The sequence below is a fragment of the Pteropus alecto genome, unplaced genomic scaffold (assembly GCF_000325575.1).
Source record: "Pteropus alecto unplaced genomic scaffold, ASM32557v1 scaffold123, whole genome shotgun sequence".
NCBI classification, from domain to species: domain Eukaryota; kingdom Metazoa; phylum Chordata; class Mammalia; order Chiroptera; family Pteropodidae; genus Pteropus; species Pteropus alecto.
In genome coordinates, this window is record NW_006433950.1 from 6,277,345 (window position 1) to 6,297,383 (window position 20,039).

Sequence of the window (20,039 nt, forward strand, 5' to 3'; positions counted from 1 at the left end):
CCCCGCTTCTCCATCACCTTCTGCCCATCGGGCCCTGAGCACCAGGAAAGGACCCGGAAGGGCCCGGCAGCCTTCAGCTCTGTGGTTAATCAGAATTCTCATCCCCACCTGGTAATTTAAGATTCTGGAGAGTGGCTCTGCCCTGTGCCCAAGGAAAGGTGCTGACTGTACCCCTCCCAGCTGCCCCTTCCCCCCTCCGTATCCCACCAGCCCTCCAGAGCCACCCCACAAAAGATGCTTTGATATCCTCAATGCAGCCCTGCCATGGGCTGCCCTGGTGCTGCCACACTTCTGGCCCTTCTGCCTCCACAGCCTTCTGTGGCTTAGAGCACCCTCGGAGCCAACAGAGACTGTCTCAAGAGGGCACTGGTGGCCCAACAGCCTGGCCTGGCCTGGGGCAGTGGGTGAGAGGCATGGTCAGGAGGCCACCCAGATCCCTGGCTTCTCACTGTTGGCTGCCTTAGAGCCTTACCTACATTAGTGGTTTGCTTTGTATGCACTTTGTTCTTTCCTTTCGATCATTTTTTATTTTTCCACTTTGAAATCGCCTTTCCTGACAGAAGGACTCAGGCTGTCTGCAGTCACTGCACGATGCGTCTCAGCCCACCTAGCGACGGTTCCCTGTTCACTCTATTTAGTATGTCTGTATCCTGTCATTTCCTCCACTGGATGGAGGAAAACCAAGCCATGACTTCCCGCTCAGCCCTCCCCTCCTAGCCCTTCAACAATTCCCCATGGGAAATGTCAACAGGTGTGAATAAAGACACCAATTGAGTGGCGATGTTTGCCCCTGTTTCTGCAGAGCCAGAGAGGGGCCACAGCCCCAGCCAGAAGAGGAAACTTAGGAAGTCTAAATCTCTGCTCACTGCAGGGCACAGGTGACATTTGCTAGAAAGGTCAAAACGGCCAAAATAAACAGCAAGGGACCCTCAGAGCCAGCGAGCTCAGAGTCCCTCTGTCCCATGGAGCCCTGAAACATCAGTGATTCTGTTCCTATCACTGCAGAGTCTTATTTAAGGTTCCTCTTTGAATCTCAGTTTCTTCATTAACAATAACCCCAATTCCAACACTACTGATAACAATATCCCCCTTAATAGAAGGCTTATTATGTGCCAGACACTGTATATGCATCATTTCTTTTAAGCTTTACAACAACCTAAAGAGGGAGGTGGCTATAATTAGCCCATTTTTTAATTGATGAAGAAACAGGCCCAGAGAAAATGGATTTGCCCAGGGCATCATAGCTATTAGGTCACAAACCCAAGTCAAGGCCAAAGATGACCCAGAGGAGGAGCTTTGTCCTTTTTCCCAGAACCTCCATCAGCAACACTATTGTCCGCATCCCCCCCACCTGCAACTCCCCCACTGCGCCATCCCAAGAGAAGCCACTCTAATAAACACAGCTAGGGGAGAAATGTGGGTTTGCCATTCTAAGCACAGCTGCTATTAATGGGTAAGCTCCTTACCCTTTTCCTTCCACCAGATGCCACTGTTAACCTCCCTCCCCCTTACAGAAATTCTGGAGCTGTTACAAAACAAATTAAGGCCTGGGAGTGTTTCAGAGATCTCCTCTGGCTCTTGTAGTCTATTGCTTCAGGCAGCTCATGGTGGGGCTTGTGGGGAAGGGGATGAGGGAGACAGGACTCTGGAGGTGACCTTGGTAAGCCTAGGGTCATCTTTTCTCCTGTGGCCTGCCCAGTGGCTCATGCCCTTGAGGGCCCTTGAGAGACAGCCTTCTGTGCAGGTATCTGGCTAAACAGCTGTAAGGGTCTGGCAGCCCCTGAGGCTGCAGAAGCTAATATCATGGCTGTACCGTTAGCAAGGTTACTAAGGTTCTCTGTTATACTGAGAAAGTTCAGCTGCTCCACAACGTAATACCTAACAGGTGCCGTTTCTTGAGTGCTTTTCGATGAAAAATACACATGCATTATTTTATTTGTTATTACAACCCTATGGGGGTAGAAATTCATCTTTTTCCATTCCTGGATAAGGATGCAAGCTTGGGTTAAGTGAGTAGCTGAACGCCGTGTGTCTGTCTGGTGGTGGTGGAAGTTTCTGGGCTCTACAGTGAATAAGTGTGAAAGAACAGCTGTCCCAAGGTCCGGACCGATTCTCCTCACGCCCACAGCCTGCCGTGAGACGTCGATCAGCAAGGATAAGTCATTCGCCATCTTCTCAGCCACTCAGGGATTGACCAACCGGTCTCAGGTTCTGGAAAAAACCCCTGTCCTCCCCCTTCCCCCAACCACCCATATAGGTCCAGGCAGGCAACTTCCTCAGGGTGAAATGGAGCCACAGGCCAAGTCACTTCCCCTTTGGGGGCCAGGTTCCTCATCTAGTGTGGACGGCAATAGTTGTTTTTGCCTTTTCCTAGTAATAGCAGCTCAATATTCTTTGGAGAACCATTTCCCCACTATCAGTCCATGTTTTTAGTGGAACAGATTCCACTCCTAGTATCAATTCCTATATTAGCTAGGACTTTTTCAGCTAGAACCGATAAACATCCAACTCAGACACTAACGTACACCAGAAATCGAACACATAAAACCCATCCTGGATGTATTATAAACTCACTTAATGGAAAAGCCCAGGGGTGGTTTTTCTAATTGCTAGATTCAGGTTCTCTTTGTCTAAGTTCTGTTCATCCCCGTTTTACAGAAGGGCAACTGAGGCTCATAGAGAAGGTGATTTGGCCAATGTCACAGAGGCATCAAAAGCGATTGGAAGTCCAGATTGCCTGACCCTAAAGCAGAGAACTCTACCTAAACTGTCTCACAGGCCTACGTGGCTCAGAAGGAGAAACATTCACTCCCAAGGGGACGGAGCTGTATTACCTGAGAGGAAGCACCAGATACCTAAAGGGGTGGGGCCAGCGCTCCGAGGGTGGGGCCGGCCCCTGGGCGTGGCCAGAGCCAGAGGGGCGGGGCGAGGCCCAGACGGCGTCAAGTCACCTCGGCGCCTGCGCAGAGGCCCCGCCGCGGAGCCTCGGGCTGGGACTCCGGCGCGGCTCAGACTCCGACTTGGCGGCGACGCCGGCTGCAGCTCTCCTCGTGGGTTGTTTCTGTCTGGTGCGACGCCTGGCTCTGCCATGAGCCGGTGTGTCGAGGCGGCGGCCGTGGCGGCCACGGTGCCGGGCGCCGGCGTGGGGAGCGCGGGGCTGCGGCCGCCGATGGTGCCCCGCCAAGCGTCCTTCTTCCCGCCGCCGGTGCCCAACCCCTTCGTGCAGCAGACACGGATGGGCGCGGCGAAGCGCATCCAGGTGAGGGGCGTGGGTGTGAGAGAGGAGATGGGTCCAGGGGAGATGGAGCCATCGCTCTGGCAGGGGAGGTTGTCTGTCGGGGGCGGGGGTCTGGGGAGCAAAGTCTCTGAGGAAGGAAGAGATGTCGATCTGAGAGAGGAGGGCTCACGCAGGGGCCATGAGTCTGCAAAGGGCCTAGACGTGGGTGTGAGGATCGAGGGCACAGGGAGGGTGGTGTGACGAAGGTCCTCAACAGGAGGCGGCCGAGCAGGCCGGTGGCTGAGGAAACATTCTGAGTTGAGAAAGGGGAATGAATCTGAGAACTTCGATTTGAGTTTGCGAGCATGTGGAGAGAGGCCAGCCTACCACAGGGACTTTTTTTTTTTTTTTTTTTTTTGGCCTTAGGAAAGTTGAGGAGTCAGTCTAGGATGGGGAAAGTGAGGGAGAAGGCCTAGATCTGGAACTGGAACAACAGGTAAGTCTGAGATGATCTAGCTGAGCAAGAGCATCAAAGGTAGGAAATCAGAATCTAGGAAAAGCTTAGGGTGTTTAAGAGTTTGGGGTTCTGAATCAGCCTTCACCCAAACTCTTCTCCCAGATTCAAGGATGAGAAGTAGCCCAGATTTTCTTCCACTGTTAAAAATGACTACATACAGTCTATGGCCATGACATCCTGAACGTGCCCGATCCCATCTGATCTCGGAAGCTAAGCAGGGTCGCGCCTGGTTAGTACTTGGATGGGAGACCACCTAGGAAGACCAGGCGCTGTAGGCGTAAAAAAATAAATTAAAATGACTACATACAAAAAAGAAGTTTCCTTTTTCTAGTAAAGCGCTGCTTTTACCATTAACAGTTGCACTCACTCTCTGGACTTCCTGTTTGGTGAAGTTCATGATCTAGGAACAAGATAGACTATGCAAGCCACATTGGTCCTATGTGTCACAAATTTCTTGACTCTGGATTCGAAGTAGTGTAATTTTTCACCGCCCACTTGCACGCAGAGACCTTTGTCTTCTACAGTGGAGGCTGGTTGCGTGCTGGGCTAAGCAGCATGGGGTGGTGGTTCGAGTTCTGATAGGTGGGTGTCGGGTTGAAGAAGGGTGTGAGAGAGGAAGAGGAAGATAATGTGGTAATACCTCTTTGTAAAGAAGCTAAACGTTTAAAACGTAGATCTTCACGTCGTTAAATGGGTCAATGTCTCCTTTGTATCTTAAAACTTTTGAAATGTTTCTAAGTACGTTGACTATCATTCAAGAATAATTTTAGGTTGATTTGGTCAAATCAGTCATACTTAAATGAAAGTTTGTCTGTTTCGCTTCATATTTTGGAAAGACGATGAAAGTGGCGTATTATAAATATACTACACCTAGAGTAAATTATTAAGTGTTTTTGTTTTCCTGTTCCTGTTTAGGGAGTACTTCCAAATAACTCTACAAGAGCTGTAGTGTTAGTCACTAGTGTTCGAATACATCTCAGGCCCTGCCATTTATTAGTTGTGTGACTTTGGCCAAGTGACTTAACAGCTCTGAACTTCACTTTTCTTACCTGTTAAACTGAAATAATAATGCATCAAAGGAAGGTTAAAATTAAGTGAGATAATTTGTGAGTCTGGTAATGTTTGCTGATCTTACTATTGAAAGTTATGCTATTGGCTGTCAACAAATTACATATTATACTTAAAGCTGAATAGAATTGAATATAATCTGGGTATTTTTTTAAATTAAAAATTCATATAGACCAGAGATACAAAATAGGTTTCAATGGCTTGAATGGTCTGGATAAAGGGAAGATTTACATAAACATGATTGAAAAACAATGTTGGCAATATTATCCAGTTTAAAATATGGATATACTTTTATTTAAGTATGACCTAGTACAATAACACTAAATTTAATTTAAAGTTAAATTTAATCTTGAATGATATCAGTATCTCACTCAGGGACCGTTATCTTGCTTAAGGGTTTCATCGCATAGGGCTTAGCTTTGGCCTTCCCCTTTTCTTTTTGACTATTTAAGGGTCTGCTACTTAGTGGCATAGAAAAAAAGTAGCCTTCATTTCCCCGATAGAATATGGAATCGAAATGAGTGGTAGTAATTGTGGGGTCATTTACTATATCAGAAATATTAGTTGAATGCCTACTGTGTGCCAGGCACAATGCTAATCTCTGGAGATAAAGCAGTGAACAAGAGAAATAAGGACCCTGTCTATCTAAAGCTTATATTTCAATGAAAAAAAAATTAAACAAGTATAAAAATATATAATTTTATGTTATAGCGAGTGCTATGAAGACAATCCAGAGAAGAAGATAACTCCGTCAGAAGGTTAAGAGAATGCTTCTCTATAGAAATGACATATTACCAAATGGAAATATGATGAGGAATCCTCCTAATTTGTCAAAGAGTTACTCAGCATTGGTTTACTGTTGAGTACTATTATTTGTTGCAAACCTGGAAGTGGCACAGAAAAAAAGGTGCCCAATATTTGACAACTTAACTCAATTAAAATACATATTAGTCACTCACTGTGAATGTAAGTAAATCTTATATGAATATGATATAACATCATTCCAACTCTAGCTTCAGGGTATATGCCGTGGTCTTTTCTCACAGTCAAAATTATTTCTCGATCGTTTGCAAGGCTGTCTTTATTTGACCTGCCTTGGGGCTTACCCACTCACTGTAGTCTTTTCTCTGGGGCTGTTCGTGAAAAAATAATCAGAGGCAATTGCTTAACAGCACAGCTGCCTGAGGCAGTGAATAATAATTGGAGAAAATAATAAGCTAACCAAAAAGCTTAAAAGAAACAGCTTGGAACTATATGCTGTCTAAAAAAGACATGCTTTGCATTTAAAGACCCAAATGGATTGAAAGTAAAAGGATGGAAAAGATACACCATGAAAACAGTGACTAAGAAGGACTAAATGGGCTCTATTAATATTAGATAAAATAGAACTTAACACAGAAAACTAGAGATAAAGGAGGACATTTTATGACAAAAGGATTGATTAATCAAGAAGTTATAATAGTTATAATCTTATATGCACCTAACAACAGAGCCCCAAATACACAAAGCAAAACTGAAAGATCGAAGGAAAAAAATAGAAAACTCAACAGTAGTGGTGAGAGACTGCAATTCCTCACTGTCAGTTGTGGTAGAACAGTGAAAGAGAATATCAACAGGGAAATAGAAGATGAACACACTATAACCATGTATACCCAGCAAGTATGTATAAAACACTCTACCCAACAGCAACAGAAAACACATTCTTCTCAAGCGCCTATGGAACATTCTTCAAGATAGACGATTATATTAGGCTGTAAAATAAATCTCAATAAATGTAAAAGGATTTCAATAATACATTGTTCTCCAGACAAAATGGATTGAAATTAGAAATCAGGGAAATAACAAAGAAGTCTGGGAAATTCACAAATGTGTGGAAATTACACATTCCTAAACAATCAGTTTTCAAAGAAGAAATCAGGAAAAACTAGTAAATGCTTTGAGATGAATGAAAATGGAGACACAATATATAAAAATGTGTGGTTAGCATTCTTTCAAAGTCTGAAAAAGGTGTTGTAAGAAAAATTATAGGCCAATTTCCCTCATGATCACAAGTATAAGAACCTTTAACAAATACAGTAGTATGTGGAAAGGATAATATATCCTTTCAAATTTGGTTTATTCCAGGAATGCAAGGTTGGTTCAACATCCAGAAAATTATATTTTAATGTAATTCATTAGCAAAACATATGATAAGAAGCATATTGTCATTTCCGTAGATGCAGAAATTTTGTTAACTCATTTGACAAAATTCGACATCTATAGAAATTTAAAAAAATTCTCAGTAATATAGGAATAAAAGGGTACTCTCTTAGTCTAAGAAAGGGAACCTATCTATGGCAATAAAAATCCCAGTGGGCTTTTTTGTTGGTGTGGAAACTGACAAATTAATTCTGATATTTATGTGGAAATGCAAAGGATCTAGATTAGCCCCCCAAAAAAGTTTGATGAAAAAAATGTTGGAGGACACACACTACCTGATTTCAAGACTTACTACAAAGATATAGCAATTAAGATGAGTAAGGTATTGACAGAAGGATAGATGACTAGATCAATGGGACAGAACAGAGAGCTCACAGATATATGTTCAATTGATTTTTCGCAGAGTTGCCAAGAAAATTTATTGGGGAGTGTCAGGTCTTTTCAACAAATACTGTTGGGAGAACTAGATAAATCTATAGATAAAAATGAACCCCGATCCCTACTGCATACCACACAGAAAGTAATTTAAGATGGAGCATAGACTGAAACATAAAAGCCAAAATATACAGCTTCTGGAAGAAGAAAATATAAAATATCTTCATGACTTTGAGGTAGGTAAAGATTTATTAGAAAGAACACAGAAAAGGACTAAAAATAAAAATGGATAAATTAGTCTTCATCAGAATTAAAATTCTTCTCATCAAAAGGTTCCATTAAAAAATTGAAAAGGCGAGCCATAGGATGGGATACATTATTTTCAATACATATATTGACAAATGGCTTTTATACAGAACATATAAAGAACTACAAATTGATATGAAAAAGACTAACAACCTAATAAAAGTGGGCCAACTTGAACAGACACTTAAAATAAGAAGTTAAAAGAATGACCAACAGACACCCAGAAAATGTGCTCAGCACCATTGCTCATCAAGGAAGCGTGAATTAAAACCACAATGAGATACCCACTTGAATGGCTGCAGAGACTGACAGCGCCAGATGTTGGTGAGGATGTGGAGCAACAGGAACTTTTGCACATTATTAGCGGGGATGTAAAATGGTACAACCACTTTGGAAAAGAGTTTGGCACGTTCTTGATAAACTGAAGCCTACCCTGACCCAACAATTTCACTCCCAATGAAATGAAAATATATGTTCACACAGAGACTCGAATATTAATGTTTATAGGAGCTATAGTCATAACAGCTAAAAACATAATAGGCCAAGTGTCCATGAACAGTCGAATGGATAAATGAATTGTATTATATTTATACAATGCAATAATACTCTGCAATTAAAAAGACTGTACGACTGATGCATATGACAGCAAGGTTGAATCTCAAAAATATGAGATGAAAGAAGCCAGACATATAAGAGTACGTATCATGGGATTTCATTTATATAATAATCTAGAACAGGCAAAGCTGTAGTGAAAGAAAGTCTGTCAGTGGATGACAAGGGCTGAGGAGGGTGTATGGACTTAATAGAGGCACAAAGGAACTTTTAGGGTGATAGAAATGTTCTATATCTTAATTGTGGTGACATTTGCATGGTGGTATACATCTGAAAACCTCATAATCTATACACTTAAAATAGGTTCATTTTATTTTATGTGAATTAATAAAGTTGATATTGTAAAAAGACCACCAATACCAAATGTTGGCAAGAATGTCCAGTGACTGAAATTCTCATACGTTGCCAGGGACACTTTAAAATAATACAGCCATTTTGGAAAACCGTCTGGCAGTTTCTTATAAACTATACCTGTGACCCAGCAACTCCACTCCTAGATATTTACCTAAGAGAAATGAAAACATATTCACAAAAGGCTTGCATAGGAATGTTTGTACTGGCTTTATTCATAATACCTCACCATAGAAACAACCCAAATGTTCATCAGCAGGAGAATAGATAAACATATTGTCATAAAGTCATACAATGGAATAATACTCTTTTATCAAAAAGAATGAATTACTGATATACAAAACAACAGAGTTGAATTTCAAAAATTTCAAGTGGGAGAAGCTAGACACACACAGACACATAATGTATGATTCCATTTATGTGACGTTCAGGAACAGACCAAACTAATCTATGGTGATAGATATCCAACGTTGATTACCTAACAGGGGAGAGAGATGCACAAGGTGACTTCCTAGGTGGCAGATGTGCTCTGTATCTTGATTGGAGTGGTAGTTTTTTAAAACTCATTGAATTATACACCTAAGATCTGCATATTTCCTCTCATGTAATTTTTATTTCAGGCACACACACATGCGCATACAAATAATTTGAGAGATAGATAACTAGAACATTTTTGGCATTTCTTGTAAATTAGTTGATGATGCTCAAATTCTCATAGAAGGAAGTAGGCAGAAGATGGACAGCACTATTTGAATAATGTTATTGGCTAATAGAAAAAAGACAATTTGTTATATGTAAGGATAACAAATTTTCACTTAAAAGGCCGTATGGTCTAGGATTCAGAGCAAGGGCTTTGTAACCAAGCGGTGTTCAAATCCTGGTGCTGCCATTTAGTAACTGTGACCATAAGCAATTTAACTTAACTCGCTCTGTGCCTCTCCTTTCTGTGTGTAAAACCACTTAAGGTCGTAAGAATCAAATAATGCCAGGTACTTAGAGTGCTTGGTACACAGTAAGCATTCATATATTACTGGCTATTCTTGTTTAGTTTTCATTCTTATTTATTTTTATTGTTTCCTCCCCTATCTTTTTGTTATTAGTTATCAAGGATGGGCAGGTATATAAAAGAATACATTTACTTCTTCACATTCTAATACTTTCATTAACACTTCTCCTCTATCTTAAAGCTCTCAGAAAGCAACTTCCCCTCTGCTAGCTTCTTTCTGCTTGTCTTTCAAGACCGTTCAGCCTTCAGTCCCTCCAGGAAGCTTTCCCTCACCGTGAAGGCAGAGGCATCTTTCCTTTCTTCCCCCAGCATCACCTTGACATACAGATCAAGTCGTCTTACAGTACTCGGATTTCTTTACTGTTTCTTTTGCTATTTAACAGGCTTTGTGAGGTCAGATACAATGTCTTATTTTTCTTTGGCTTAGGTAATTGTCAGGTGCAGTGTAATGCTCAATTCGTCCTTGAGTGACCGCTTGAATACTTGAATAAAACTTTCCTCTTACATGTTTCAGTTTGAGTGCTACAGCATTAAAATAATGTCCATTCATCTATTTTTTTTTTTTTATCTACTTTGACTTTCAGATTTTCCTTCTTGGAATTATCCTGCTTCCAATTCGTGCTTTATTGGTTGCAATAATTTTATTACTGGCATGGCCATTTGCTGCAGTTTCAACAGCATGCTGTCCTGAAAAGATGACCCATCCAGTAACTGGTTGGAGGAGGTAAGAAACAATTAAGTCTAAATGTTAGATAAATCAAGATAAAGGAGAGTTTGTCATTGTTTAGTCAGTGATTAATAGTTTTATTTATCGGCTTCCTACTCAATTTTATCATTCATTTTTGCTTCTCAGATAAAACTGTTCTTCATTTGTCATATGTAGAAATCTCCGCCCACAACCATCGTGGCTGAAAAATACCTGGCTTCCTTTTGCTCTCCCTCAGTTTTCACATTGCTTTTGTCCCCTTATAATAATTACATACTTTATGCAGTGGTATAATTAAGTGGTTCAATGATAGTATGTTTATTCATTACTTTAGTGATTATTATTCACAACAATTTAATTATTAATCGGTATAGCCTAGCTTTTTTAAACATTGCACCGAGGCCGGCTGGAACTGCTTCTCAAGCATTACGGAGTCGGCATGGTATTAGAGAATAGACTGACCATGAATGAACAAAGTCACTGGTAAAAGTTACGTCCTGCTGGGTGGAACCAGCTTGTTGCGGTAAGCATGCCCTGAAGCGAAGGCCTGCCACGTGGATTCCTTGGGTTTCATAGAAATCCATTGCTGGGTTCCAGGGCACTGTCAGTCTCTCTGAAATTGCGCACATTTTTTTTTCTTTTTCTTTTTTTTTTTTGTGTGCAAAGATCTATTCCTCTCATCAAAATCTCAAAGGAGAATATGTCCTCCAAAAATTTGAGAAACACCGTTCTAGAAACTTTTTTAAAAATATGCTATTTGCAGTTTAATTCATGTGAACAAATGTCAACACTAAACACAAGGCTGGTTTGAAGTGGAACTAAACCCAAAGCTGGCGACGGCCCTAGAAAAATAATATCACCTCAACCCTTGCGAATCGCACTCCTTTGTTTTGTAACTGGAAGTTGCGTGTCATTAAAAAGATAGTATAAGAGGTATTTTTCATCACTCATTCCTTTAAATGATTTCCTTGATTTCTAATTTAATGACCTATGTAAACCCATGGGGATGGAAGGAATAGTCTAAAAATCCAGAAAACAGATATAATAAATGTTGGAAAAGAAAGTTCTACTTTTGTCAACTACGTGCAGCACTAGACTTTGAGCCATTTTTAAAACATTTAAACAGAGATGTTTAATGACTTTGAGAATGGGAGACTTTGGAATGTAGTTGTCAGAAGCTGCATCACCATAAATCAGAAATAGGAGGTGTGGAAGCTCCATGAAAGGGATTGCTTTTTATCCCTACCTCAGTAGAGATCTCAGCTCTTAACTAAGGGGCAGGAAGAGAGATACAGTCACTCACTTCTCTGTGCCCTCTGGAAAAGTACTTTGGCTTTGTGTGCTCATCTCTTACTGTGTAATAAAAGAGCAACTTCCTCAATAGCTAGTTGCTTCATAGCAGCTGCTCACTGTATTATTAGAATTAGATGGGAAGCCCATTTTTTTAAAGCTCACATTAGCTGTCATCCGAGAGATACGCATAGTATTTTATTTTCGTGAAAAGCTATATGCATATTCACATACTGAGATGTCCATCGTGTGTTTGCATTTCTAGGAGTATGTTTCTATTTCCCTACTCGATTGAGCTTATCAACATACTGAGCTTAATCTTTAATGAGACTGGATCTTACTTGTTGTGTATGTCCGGCACAGTTCCTGGCACAGTTTGATGAATTAAGTAATCTTTAATGACAAATTCTTTTTTAAAAATAAGCAATTAGATTTCCGGAATTGTTTAAGTGCATCTCTGTCCTAAGGGAGCGAGATGGTGAATTTTCTTAAGATTTTTGACCGTCTAAGAGTTGTAGTCATATAGGGAATAAGGCTTAATTTAAAAAAATTATCCCTAAAATAACTCTGAAGACAGTTTCAGCACGAGAGTTCTAAAAGCATTTGGGGAAATAGCAGCGTGTCTATTACACAAATGTAGATTCCCAAGGTATTACTTTGAAGGGCAGTACCGATTTGAATTTCTCAGGGAGGATGTATGTTGAAAATTCATTTTTCTCACTTTTTAGTCACAGAAGAATGGAGCCATTTATTAGCCGTATGCCCTTGGGAAAATTACTTCTCTGTGCCTCAGTTTTCACATCTTTAAAATGGGAATAATAATAGATAATAACTATTTCATAAAATTGGGCTGAGAATTAAAGAAACTAATGTAACACATGTAAAGTGTTTCAAACAGCGCCTGGCAGAAAGAGCTCCACGGGCGTGTTCGCTGTTCTTCGTATTTTAAAACGAAGTGTTCTGACATGTTTTGGTTTTCGTATTGTATTTTAATGTAAAGTCCTGCTGTTAGCTGCAATGAGCAGAGCTAATTCTGTCTTTTTTATATATACGTATGTATTTTCAAAGGACAATTACTCAACGAATTTTGAAGTTTCTGGGTCACGCCATGTTCCTTTCGATGGGGTTTATAGTTACTGTGAAAGGAAGGATCGCAAGTCCTGTGGAAGCACCGATTTTTGTTGTCGCTCCTCATTCAACATTCTTCGATGGAATTGCCTGTGTCGTAACCGGATTACCTTCTATAGTGTCTCGACTTGAGAATGTGCAGGTCCCTCTGATTGGCAGTAAGTACTTGTAAGATAACATAGAGGAAATACTTCTATGTTCATGACTTAAATTTTAAAAATCATGTATAGTTTACTGGTAGATTTTTAAGCAACTTTAACATGATAAACTATTTTAAACATATTTCTTTTAATGAGGTAGTATATTGAAAGAATGAGTTTATGAAAAAAGATTAGATACTTCCCTATAGGTACCCTTACCATTCTTTTAAAATTTTATCTTTATCACTCTACCATCATCCCTTTCTGTTCTTATATTTAAAAGACCAGTTTTTCCATGCTTGATTTTTTTTTTTTTTTTTTTTTGAGAGAGAATTTAACTGAAGAATTTGTGAAAACAATGGTTACATCCGATTTCATGAAGTTCTCTTCCGGCTGATAAACACACTAAGCTTTTTTCCCTAATTCTATTTTCTTTATTATTGCCTCCAAACCTCCATGAGAGACCCACGTGTAACTCTGAAAATTATGATGTGGGACAATAAGTGCTTCCTGCCATAAAAAATAATGAAGCAAGTGAAATGTTTTTCCCACCAGATGCTTGGCCCTCTCTCTCTGGGGTGTGTGTCTCCAAGTAACTGCTCCCAGTCGTCCCAAGGTCACTGCAAGCACGAAGTGATGAGAGACTGGGTGTGAAAGTCGCCTGATGTTGCCCTGGTGCTCTGGAGGAATGATCGTAGTTCTTGCAGCTTGGTCATTCGGCTAAGAAAGACATTCTCTCTTTTTGAAATGGAACTCCCTGCTTTGTATAATACGGTGTTTTTCCTGAAAACGTGTGTAGCAATAGATTTTTGGTAAATCGAGGTTTATTTTGCATGTGCTAGGATGTTATGTATTTAGAAGACTGCTGTGCTGAAAAGTTCAGTAAAATGAATACTAATTGCTTTCTGCTCCTGTGAACTATGAATTTGCATAATCAGTTTTCAGGCTATCCCTAAAATAAAACAAGATAACCTATTGAGGAAGAAGACCTTTAGGGAGAAAATTACATTTGCTGCTTTTCATATCCCTACTGCTAACTTCTGTTAAATCAATAAAATATTTTTAGTTATAAACATCCAAGAAATTTATTTTTTTAATTTTTTAAGTTGTTCTTTTGATTTGCTATCATTTAAATTTTCTGTAAAAGTTGTTTTGTGATTTATCTGGTATTACTTTGGTAGCTTTAGCCAAAAAAGATGACTTGGTCATGAGTTTTCCTTTGTTTTAAAGGACTGTTAAGGGCTGTGCAACCAGTGTTGGTGTCTCGTGTAGATCCAGATTCTCGAAAGAACACAATAAATGAAATAGTAAGACGAGCAACGTCGGGAGGAGAATGGCCCCAGGTAAAACGCAGTAGATGTTGACTTAAATATACTGAGAATTCATTTATTGTACGTTTGTAAACATATTCATTTGGCTCCACGGAGAGCAGTATCTTGGGGACACCTCTGCTAGATGTGTCCCACAGAGTAGGAGCAGAAGACACCAGTGAGCATGAGAAGTCCTCTTCCCCGTGAGATAGTCCATGGAACTAAATGTAGTACGCTTTTTTATTCACCAAACTCTGAAACAATTTTCACTTTGTGTTTTAAAAAGTAATCCTCTACTTCTGAATTTATTTCCCTTTGAAAAGATGAGATGCTAACTCTCAGTCATGCTCAACAATATGGTGGGCTTACTGAAAATATAATTAAGATCTTTAATCTGATCTGAAGTACATTTAAATTAGTGCTTTTCAGTTCAGCGGGGCATATCAGAATCTGCTGTAGAAGCTTTTCCAACTTCACCATCTCACCAGCCCCTTCCCCTGGAAGGAATGCCTTTGAAGGGAAGGGAAGGCCAACCTCTATGGGATGAGGAAGGCTTCATGGGTGATATGCAGAAGTAGTCTTCTACCTTTGCCCAGGTGAGAACAAGTGGTCACTAGCAGAACTGATGGTCCTGCAGTGACCTGGCCACTCAAGATGATGTGTCGACGTTAGAGCACCCAGAGAATATGACCAACCAGAGGGTTTAGAAACCAAAGCACATGAGGAATAGTTAAACAAGGGCCTGGGAAGAAATGGCATTTGAAATAAGGGTTTGATTTTTCTCTTGGGTTCTGAGCAATGTATCTGGGACTGGTAGGTGGGAGTTAATACTTAGGTAGGTTTTAGCTCATGTTGCTCATCTCAAGGAACTTTCTTTTCGGTCCAGAGGTAGAATGATTGACTTGGAATCCTCTTCTGGAATTTCGAGGCATCGGCTAAGCAACCACTTGGGGGGGATATTGTAGAAATAATTCACGCATTGGCAATGCTAGATGACTTTTAATGCCCTTTCCAGCTGTGATGCTTTATGATTCATTGTTAATAGTGTAGTTATAGAATTTCCACTGAATGCATCCTATTTGATATTGTATCCCATTGTCATAGGAAACCGATTTTTTTAAATTAGAGGATGATGGAATTGCACCTATTCATAAGTTTTATTTTACAAATGACTCGTTATGGTGGCAGTTTGGCCTAATGATGTTTCCTCTCACTAATATAAATTACACATTACTAACTACTGGGAGGGCAGACATTTTGTTTGTTTGTTTTACGTACTTAGCAATTTATTCATCACCAAATTCTAAACGCTTCAGAAAATCAAGCTGCTGTTTTATTCTGCTAATGGGAAACTAACTGTACTGAATATCTTTCACGTGGAAAAGGGAGTACGTTAAAAGCCAAAAACACTTTCTCAAGAAAAGATGTCAGATTGTTTCATATGTCAGCTAAATTCAAGTAAGCGTAAAGCATGCTGCGAGCAGTTCTTCCTTTTTCTTCAGTACATGAGCTAAACTGTACACTGTGGGAGTGAGTACCATCGAATGTGAGAACTGAAACAAAGACGTGGGAAATGACTTGGTTAAGGAAGTAGAGCAGGGGAAGGAAGAATTTAGTTTTCAAGTGCACACTTTGAATGTGACTTAGGTCTGCATTTTCTTTCAAGACTATTCGGATCACAAGTGTCATCACTAAGAAACATTTGCTAAGTGTATACTGTATTCGAAGCTTTACTCCTTTTTCTAATTATCTTAATGGTCAGACTATACTTCTTTTAGAGGAAAACCAAATACCTATAATCTGATTCTAGCTTTCCTTAGAATCAGGGCTTAGCTTTTTATTTCATCTTCGTTTTATAAGAATTGGCGGCTATTTGTGAAGTAGTAAGAAGGCAAATCATGAGGTAATCTATTAATTAGATTGAAATATTAAATCTGTTCCTTTTCTCCCAAGATACTAGTTTTTCCAGAAGGTACTTGTACTAATCGCTCCTGTTTGATTACTTTTAAACCAGGTGAGATAAATTAAATTATATTGTAACAAAGTAGTATGAACATTTCTCAATGATTTGATAATAATACATAAAATAACTCAGTCCGCTCTGAGCATTTCTTCTTTTTCTGATAAAATCTTAATGTTATGAATCCACAGAACTTACTTCTTTACTTTCTATTTTGGTGTCATTACCCCTTCTTCCTTGGAGAGAGAGAGAGAGAGAGAGAAGGAGGGAGGGAGGGAACGTGTGTGTGTGTGTGTGTGTGTGAGCAGAATCACTGGCAGAATCACTGGCAGCTTTTTATTCTCCTCCAAGGATGCTGTCACATCTGGGGTCCCGTGTCATCATGTAGAAAACCTATTTCAATTATCATTGTAATACCTTCAAATGCCTTCTAAGATTCACTCTTTTTTTTTTAATATATATCAAGTTATGAATTTCATAGTAATATGTAATTTCATAGTAATTGGTAGTACTTTTAAATGATTTTTGCATTGGCTGCTGGAATGCTCAGAGCCGAAGTTGGAACTCACTTCTGGCAAATGTGGAAGTTCTTGCTTCAAGCATTTGGTTTTATCTAGATTTTCCTTTCCCTTATTTTCAGTTTGTCTTGGTTTTTGTTATTAATTTTTTTAAAATCCTGGTAAATTATAGGTATTTGGAAAAAGGAAATAAGGGGAGATGTAAATAAATAAATATTTGAATCGACTTAGCTACGACATTTAATATTTTGCTTACGTACTTCTGAATTTTAAAACTCTCTCATTTTGGTCAGTGTTAGGGATTTATCGTCAGTTAGCAGATAGTTTACGTGTGCTCCTAAACGTTCAGTATATGCGTAGCATTTATTATCAGGTTTTTTTCTTTACTTGTCAAACTTGTCTTCAGACAATGAACATGTTATAAAATCTCGCTGTGGTTACAGGAGCCTTCATCCCAGGAGTTCCCGTGCAGCCAGTTCTCCTCAGGTACCCCAACAAGCTGGTGAGCATTGGATTCCACTCTGAGGAGACTTCGAAACATTCCGAACGGCACTCATCCTCTAAGGCCCCTCTCTTCATGTTCCAGAAAAGTGATGACTAGCCGCCAAATGGTGGAAGCAGATGGGGAGACTCATTCTCCCTACCACATTCAGGTTTTAAAAGTTGGCGAGATAGGCACATATCCGTTAGTGCCAAGATTTTACATACTGTTTTTGCCACTAAGCTAGAGGAGGACATTTCCTTAGCGTTCACTCTATTGTCACTACAATAGTATGACTAAGTCTCAGATTCAGGGTCTCATGAGAAAACTTGAATACATTTGTGATTTTTATTAAGCCTAGGAGAAAACTTTTCCTGATTCAGTGGTCATTACTGGTGTAGAAGGATCGAAGTTGTAGGTTACATTTGCGAGAGGCTCGATGTTTAATTACTGCCTCATCAAAGGGACTCTTGGCAAACAGCTTAAATAAGAAAGTAACTGCAAAGAACCTGACATCCTATGGAAGGCCCCAGGAGGCAGTCTCCTGTGCTCCAGCTAGGTACACCCTTGTCTTCTGGGTGTTGAGTGTGTCACCATTTCAAACAGCCAGATTTGGAGGTGTTTTGGTTCTGAGAGGAAATTTACATAAAATTTACATAAAAAGGCAAGGTGTAGTTATTAACTATGTTATTTCATATTAAGAGTTCTTGATCAGCTTTCTAGTCAGTGGCTCGTTCCTCAACTGTGGACATCCATAATTAAAAAATTGAGATCTGTCAGACTTCTACTTATTGTACTTCTGCCTGTGGGTTTGCATTTGTCATCTATTCAGATTCTTTCACTATTACTTTAATCTTTTCTCCCACATAACCCTATTTTTTTTGTGGGAGGGAGACTAACATATGCTGTTTTTATAAGCAAATTATCCATAATATTGTTCATATTATGAGAAAAATAGGTAAGCATGCACAATTCGGAGCAACTTAATTCCATAAAAAGCTAGATGTTTATGTATAGGAGACAGATCTTTGCCATGAAGATAAATAATCCAAGAATGCATAGATCAGTTCACTAATGTGTAGCAATGATATGCTTGTTTTACTTTTCAATGCATTGCTTTTCGTTCAGAAAGGAAATACATGGGTTTTTGTTTTATGTGGTATTTTTTTCTCCAAACTAAGTTTAATACTTTTGTTATTGTAGGATACCGTGACTTGGACATGGCAAGGATATACATTGTAAGTCACGTATCTATTATTTATATAAATTTTACTCCAGCAAAGAAAAAAACAGTAATTTTTAAAACAGCAATTTTTAATTTTTTTTTGGTAAAAGTAAAGATTTCTAATCAGATCCTTAAATCTCGTAACTGGTAAGTCTCTGTAGAGAGCGTAACTAACTTGTCTATTAAACCCGTGTCTCCCGCGTGCAAAATTCTAGTTTCCTGTCATGTTCTAATGGATCTTCAGTGTTTACCTACCGATTCTTAAGAAACATCTGAGTGACCTAGTTGGCATAGCACTTAGCTTTAATTTTGTCATTTCATTTTCATTGCAGATTTAGCATTGTCTAGCGTCTTCATCGTTGTTTCATTATAGTGGTTTAAGCAGTCCAGAGAGATTAGGTCATATGGCCCGAAATAGTCATGATGCATTTGATTTGAGTTGAGAAATATAGCTAACCAAGATTTCAGTTCCATTCTGGAATGTTAAAAACAGAAGGCTCAGCAGTTTCTGAAAATCCTTAAGAGAGAAGATTACAGTTTCACTATTAAACAGTCGGAACTGAAATAAGCCTTTAAATACAGCAGAACGTGGAGACTCTTACTTTCTCTGCAGCAGCCTGTGACATTCTGGCGAGAATCCTGTGAAACACCTGGACTGAGGACTTTGCCAGAGGTTTTCCCAGTAATGCCTTTTGATACTGTTACACACAGAATTCAGATAAGATTGTTGATAGATAGGTGACAACTACTTGGAAATATTTCAAAGAAAATCATCATTTGCCTCAGGTACACTGAGCTTCCTTAGATACCTTTTAGACAGTCCGAACAACTTCTGAAAGTCAGATTTTTTCCCCCCCGCATACTTATTTTCTCCATTTCGTATGTATGAATTGCTTTGAAATAATAAATTTAAATCAAAATAGGTAACTCATGGGCCAGTTACATCTGTTAATGTTTGTTAACTTGTGAGACCTTTATGTTCCTCTTATGCTTCAGTCCTTGGGAGTCGAAGTTAAGTAAATGAATGACACCAAAAATAAATTGTAAAGGCTGTCTAGACATGTTATCTTTAACGCTTCAGGAAATTAATTTATTCATTTGGCTAGAACCCATGTTTCATGGCTTTACTGGTTTTGAATGACTGGTTTGCAGCTTTTATACAAGGGAAAATTAGGAGAAACAAGTAGTATAAGAGCATTTTAGAAAAAGAAATGCCTAAAAATTGGGTGAAACATGTATTTATATTTCCTAATGTTTGTCATCCTTGGGGCCTTTACAAGTTAAGTTCCTTAAAGAGATTGTGTCTTTGGCTTCACTGTTCAGTAAATAGGATCTTTTTTTTTTTTTTTTTTAGTTTTGCAGAAACCCACATAGATGTGAAGGTCAAATAAGAGAAAGCTTTTCTAGAAGGGTGGGATCAGGGTTAGAAAATAGAGGGCTTTAGTCAATCTAGCCTTCTAACCTGGGAGTGTGTGTGTGACAAAGAGAAAAAGGACATAGAGAGTTCAGAAAAGAAAGGGAGGAAAAAGATATTTTCAGAGTTAAAGATTTCTTAGGACTTATAAACACAGAATCTTCAGAAGGTGTCTCTTCGCTTTTTCCAGATGCCACATCACACTTACCTGTGGGA

The 20,039-nt window shown here is 39.3% G+C and overlaps 2 protein-coding genes and 1 non-coding gene across 3 annotated transcripts in view; all 3 read left to right on the top strand.

Moving 5' to 3' along the window:
• The window catches only part of MMP2 (matrix metallopeptidase 2), a 24,710-nt gene extending 23,214 nt beyond the window's left edge, over positions 1-1,496 (top strand). Inside the window, exon 14 of the mRNA XM_015586902.1 lies at positions 1,484-1,496. Coding sequence (XP_015442388.1) covers positions 1,484-1,496 — 13 coding nt within the window. The remainder of the gene's footprint in view (positions 1-1,483) is intronic.
• A 1,448-nt stretch (positions 1,497-2,944) lies between these two features.
• LPCAT2 (lysophosphatidylcholine acyltransferase 2) overlaps positions 2,945-20,039 on the top strand; it is a 56,525-nt gene continuing 39,430 nt past the window's right edge. The window contains exons 1-7 of the mRNA XM_006908760.1: positions 2,945-3,259; positions 10,236-10,375; positions 12,716-12,933; positions 14,146-14,258; positions 16,179-16,239; positions 17,147-17,205; positions 18,388-18,422. Coding sequence (XP_006908822.1) covers positions 3,089-3,259; positions 10,236-10,375; positions 12,716-12,933; positions 14,146-14,258; positions 16,179-16,239; positions 17,147-17,205; positions 18,388-18,422 — 797 coding nt within the window. The 5' untranslated portion in view covers positions 2,945-3,088. The remainder of the gene's footprint in view (positions 3,260-10,235; positions 10,376-12,715; positions 12,934-14,145; positions 14,259-16,178; positions 16,240-17,146; positions 17,206-18,387; positions 18,423-20,039) is intronic.
• Positions 3,894-4,012, top strand: LOC112477361. The gene has a single exon (XR_003045433.1). It is a non-coding gene; the product is annotated as a 5S ribosomal RNA (ribosomal RNA).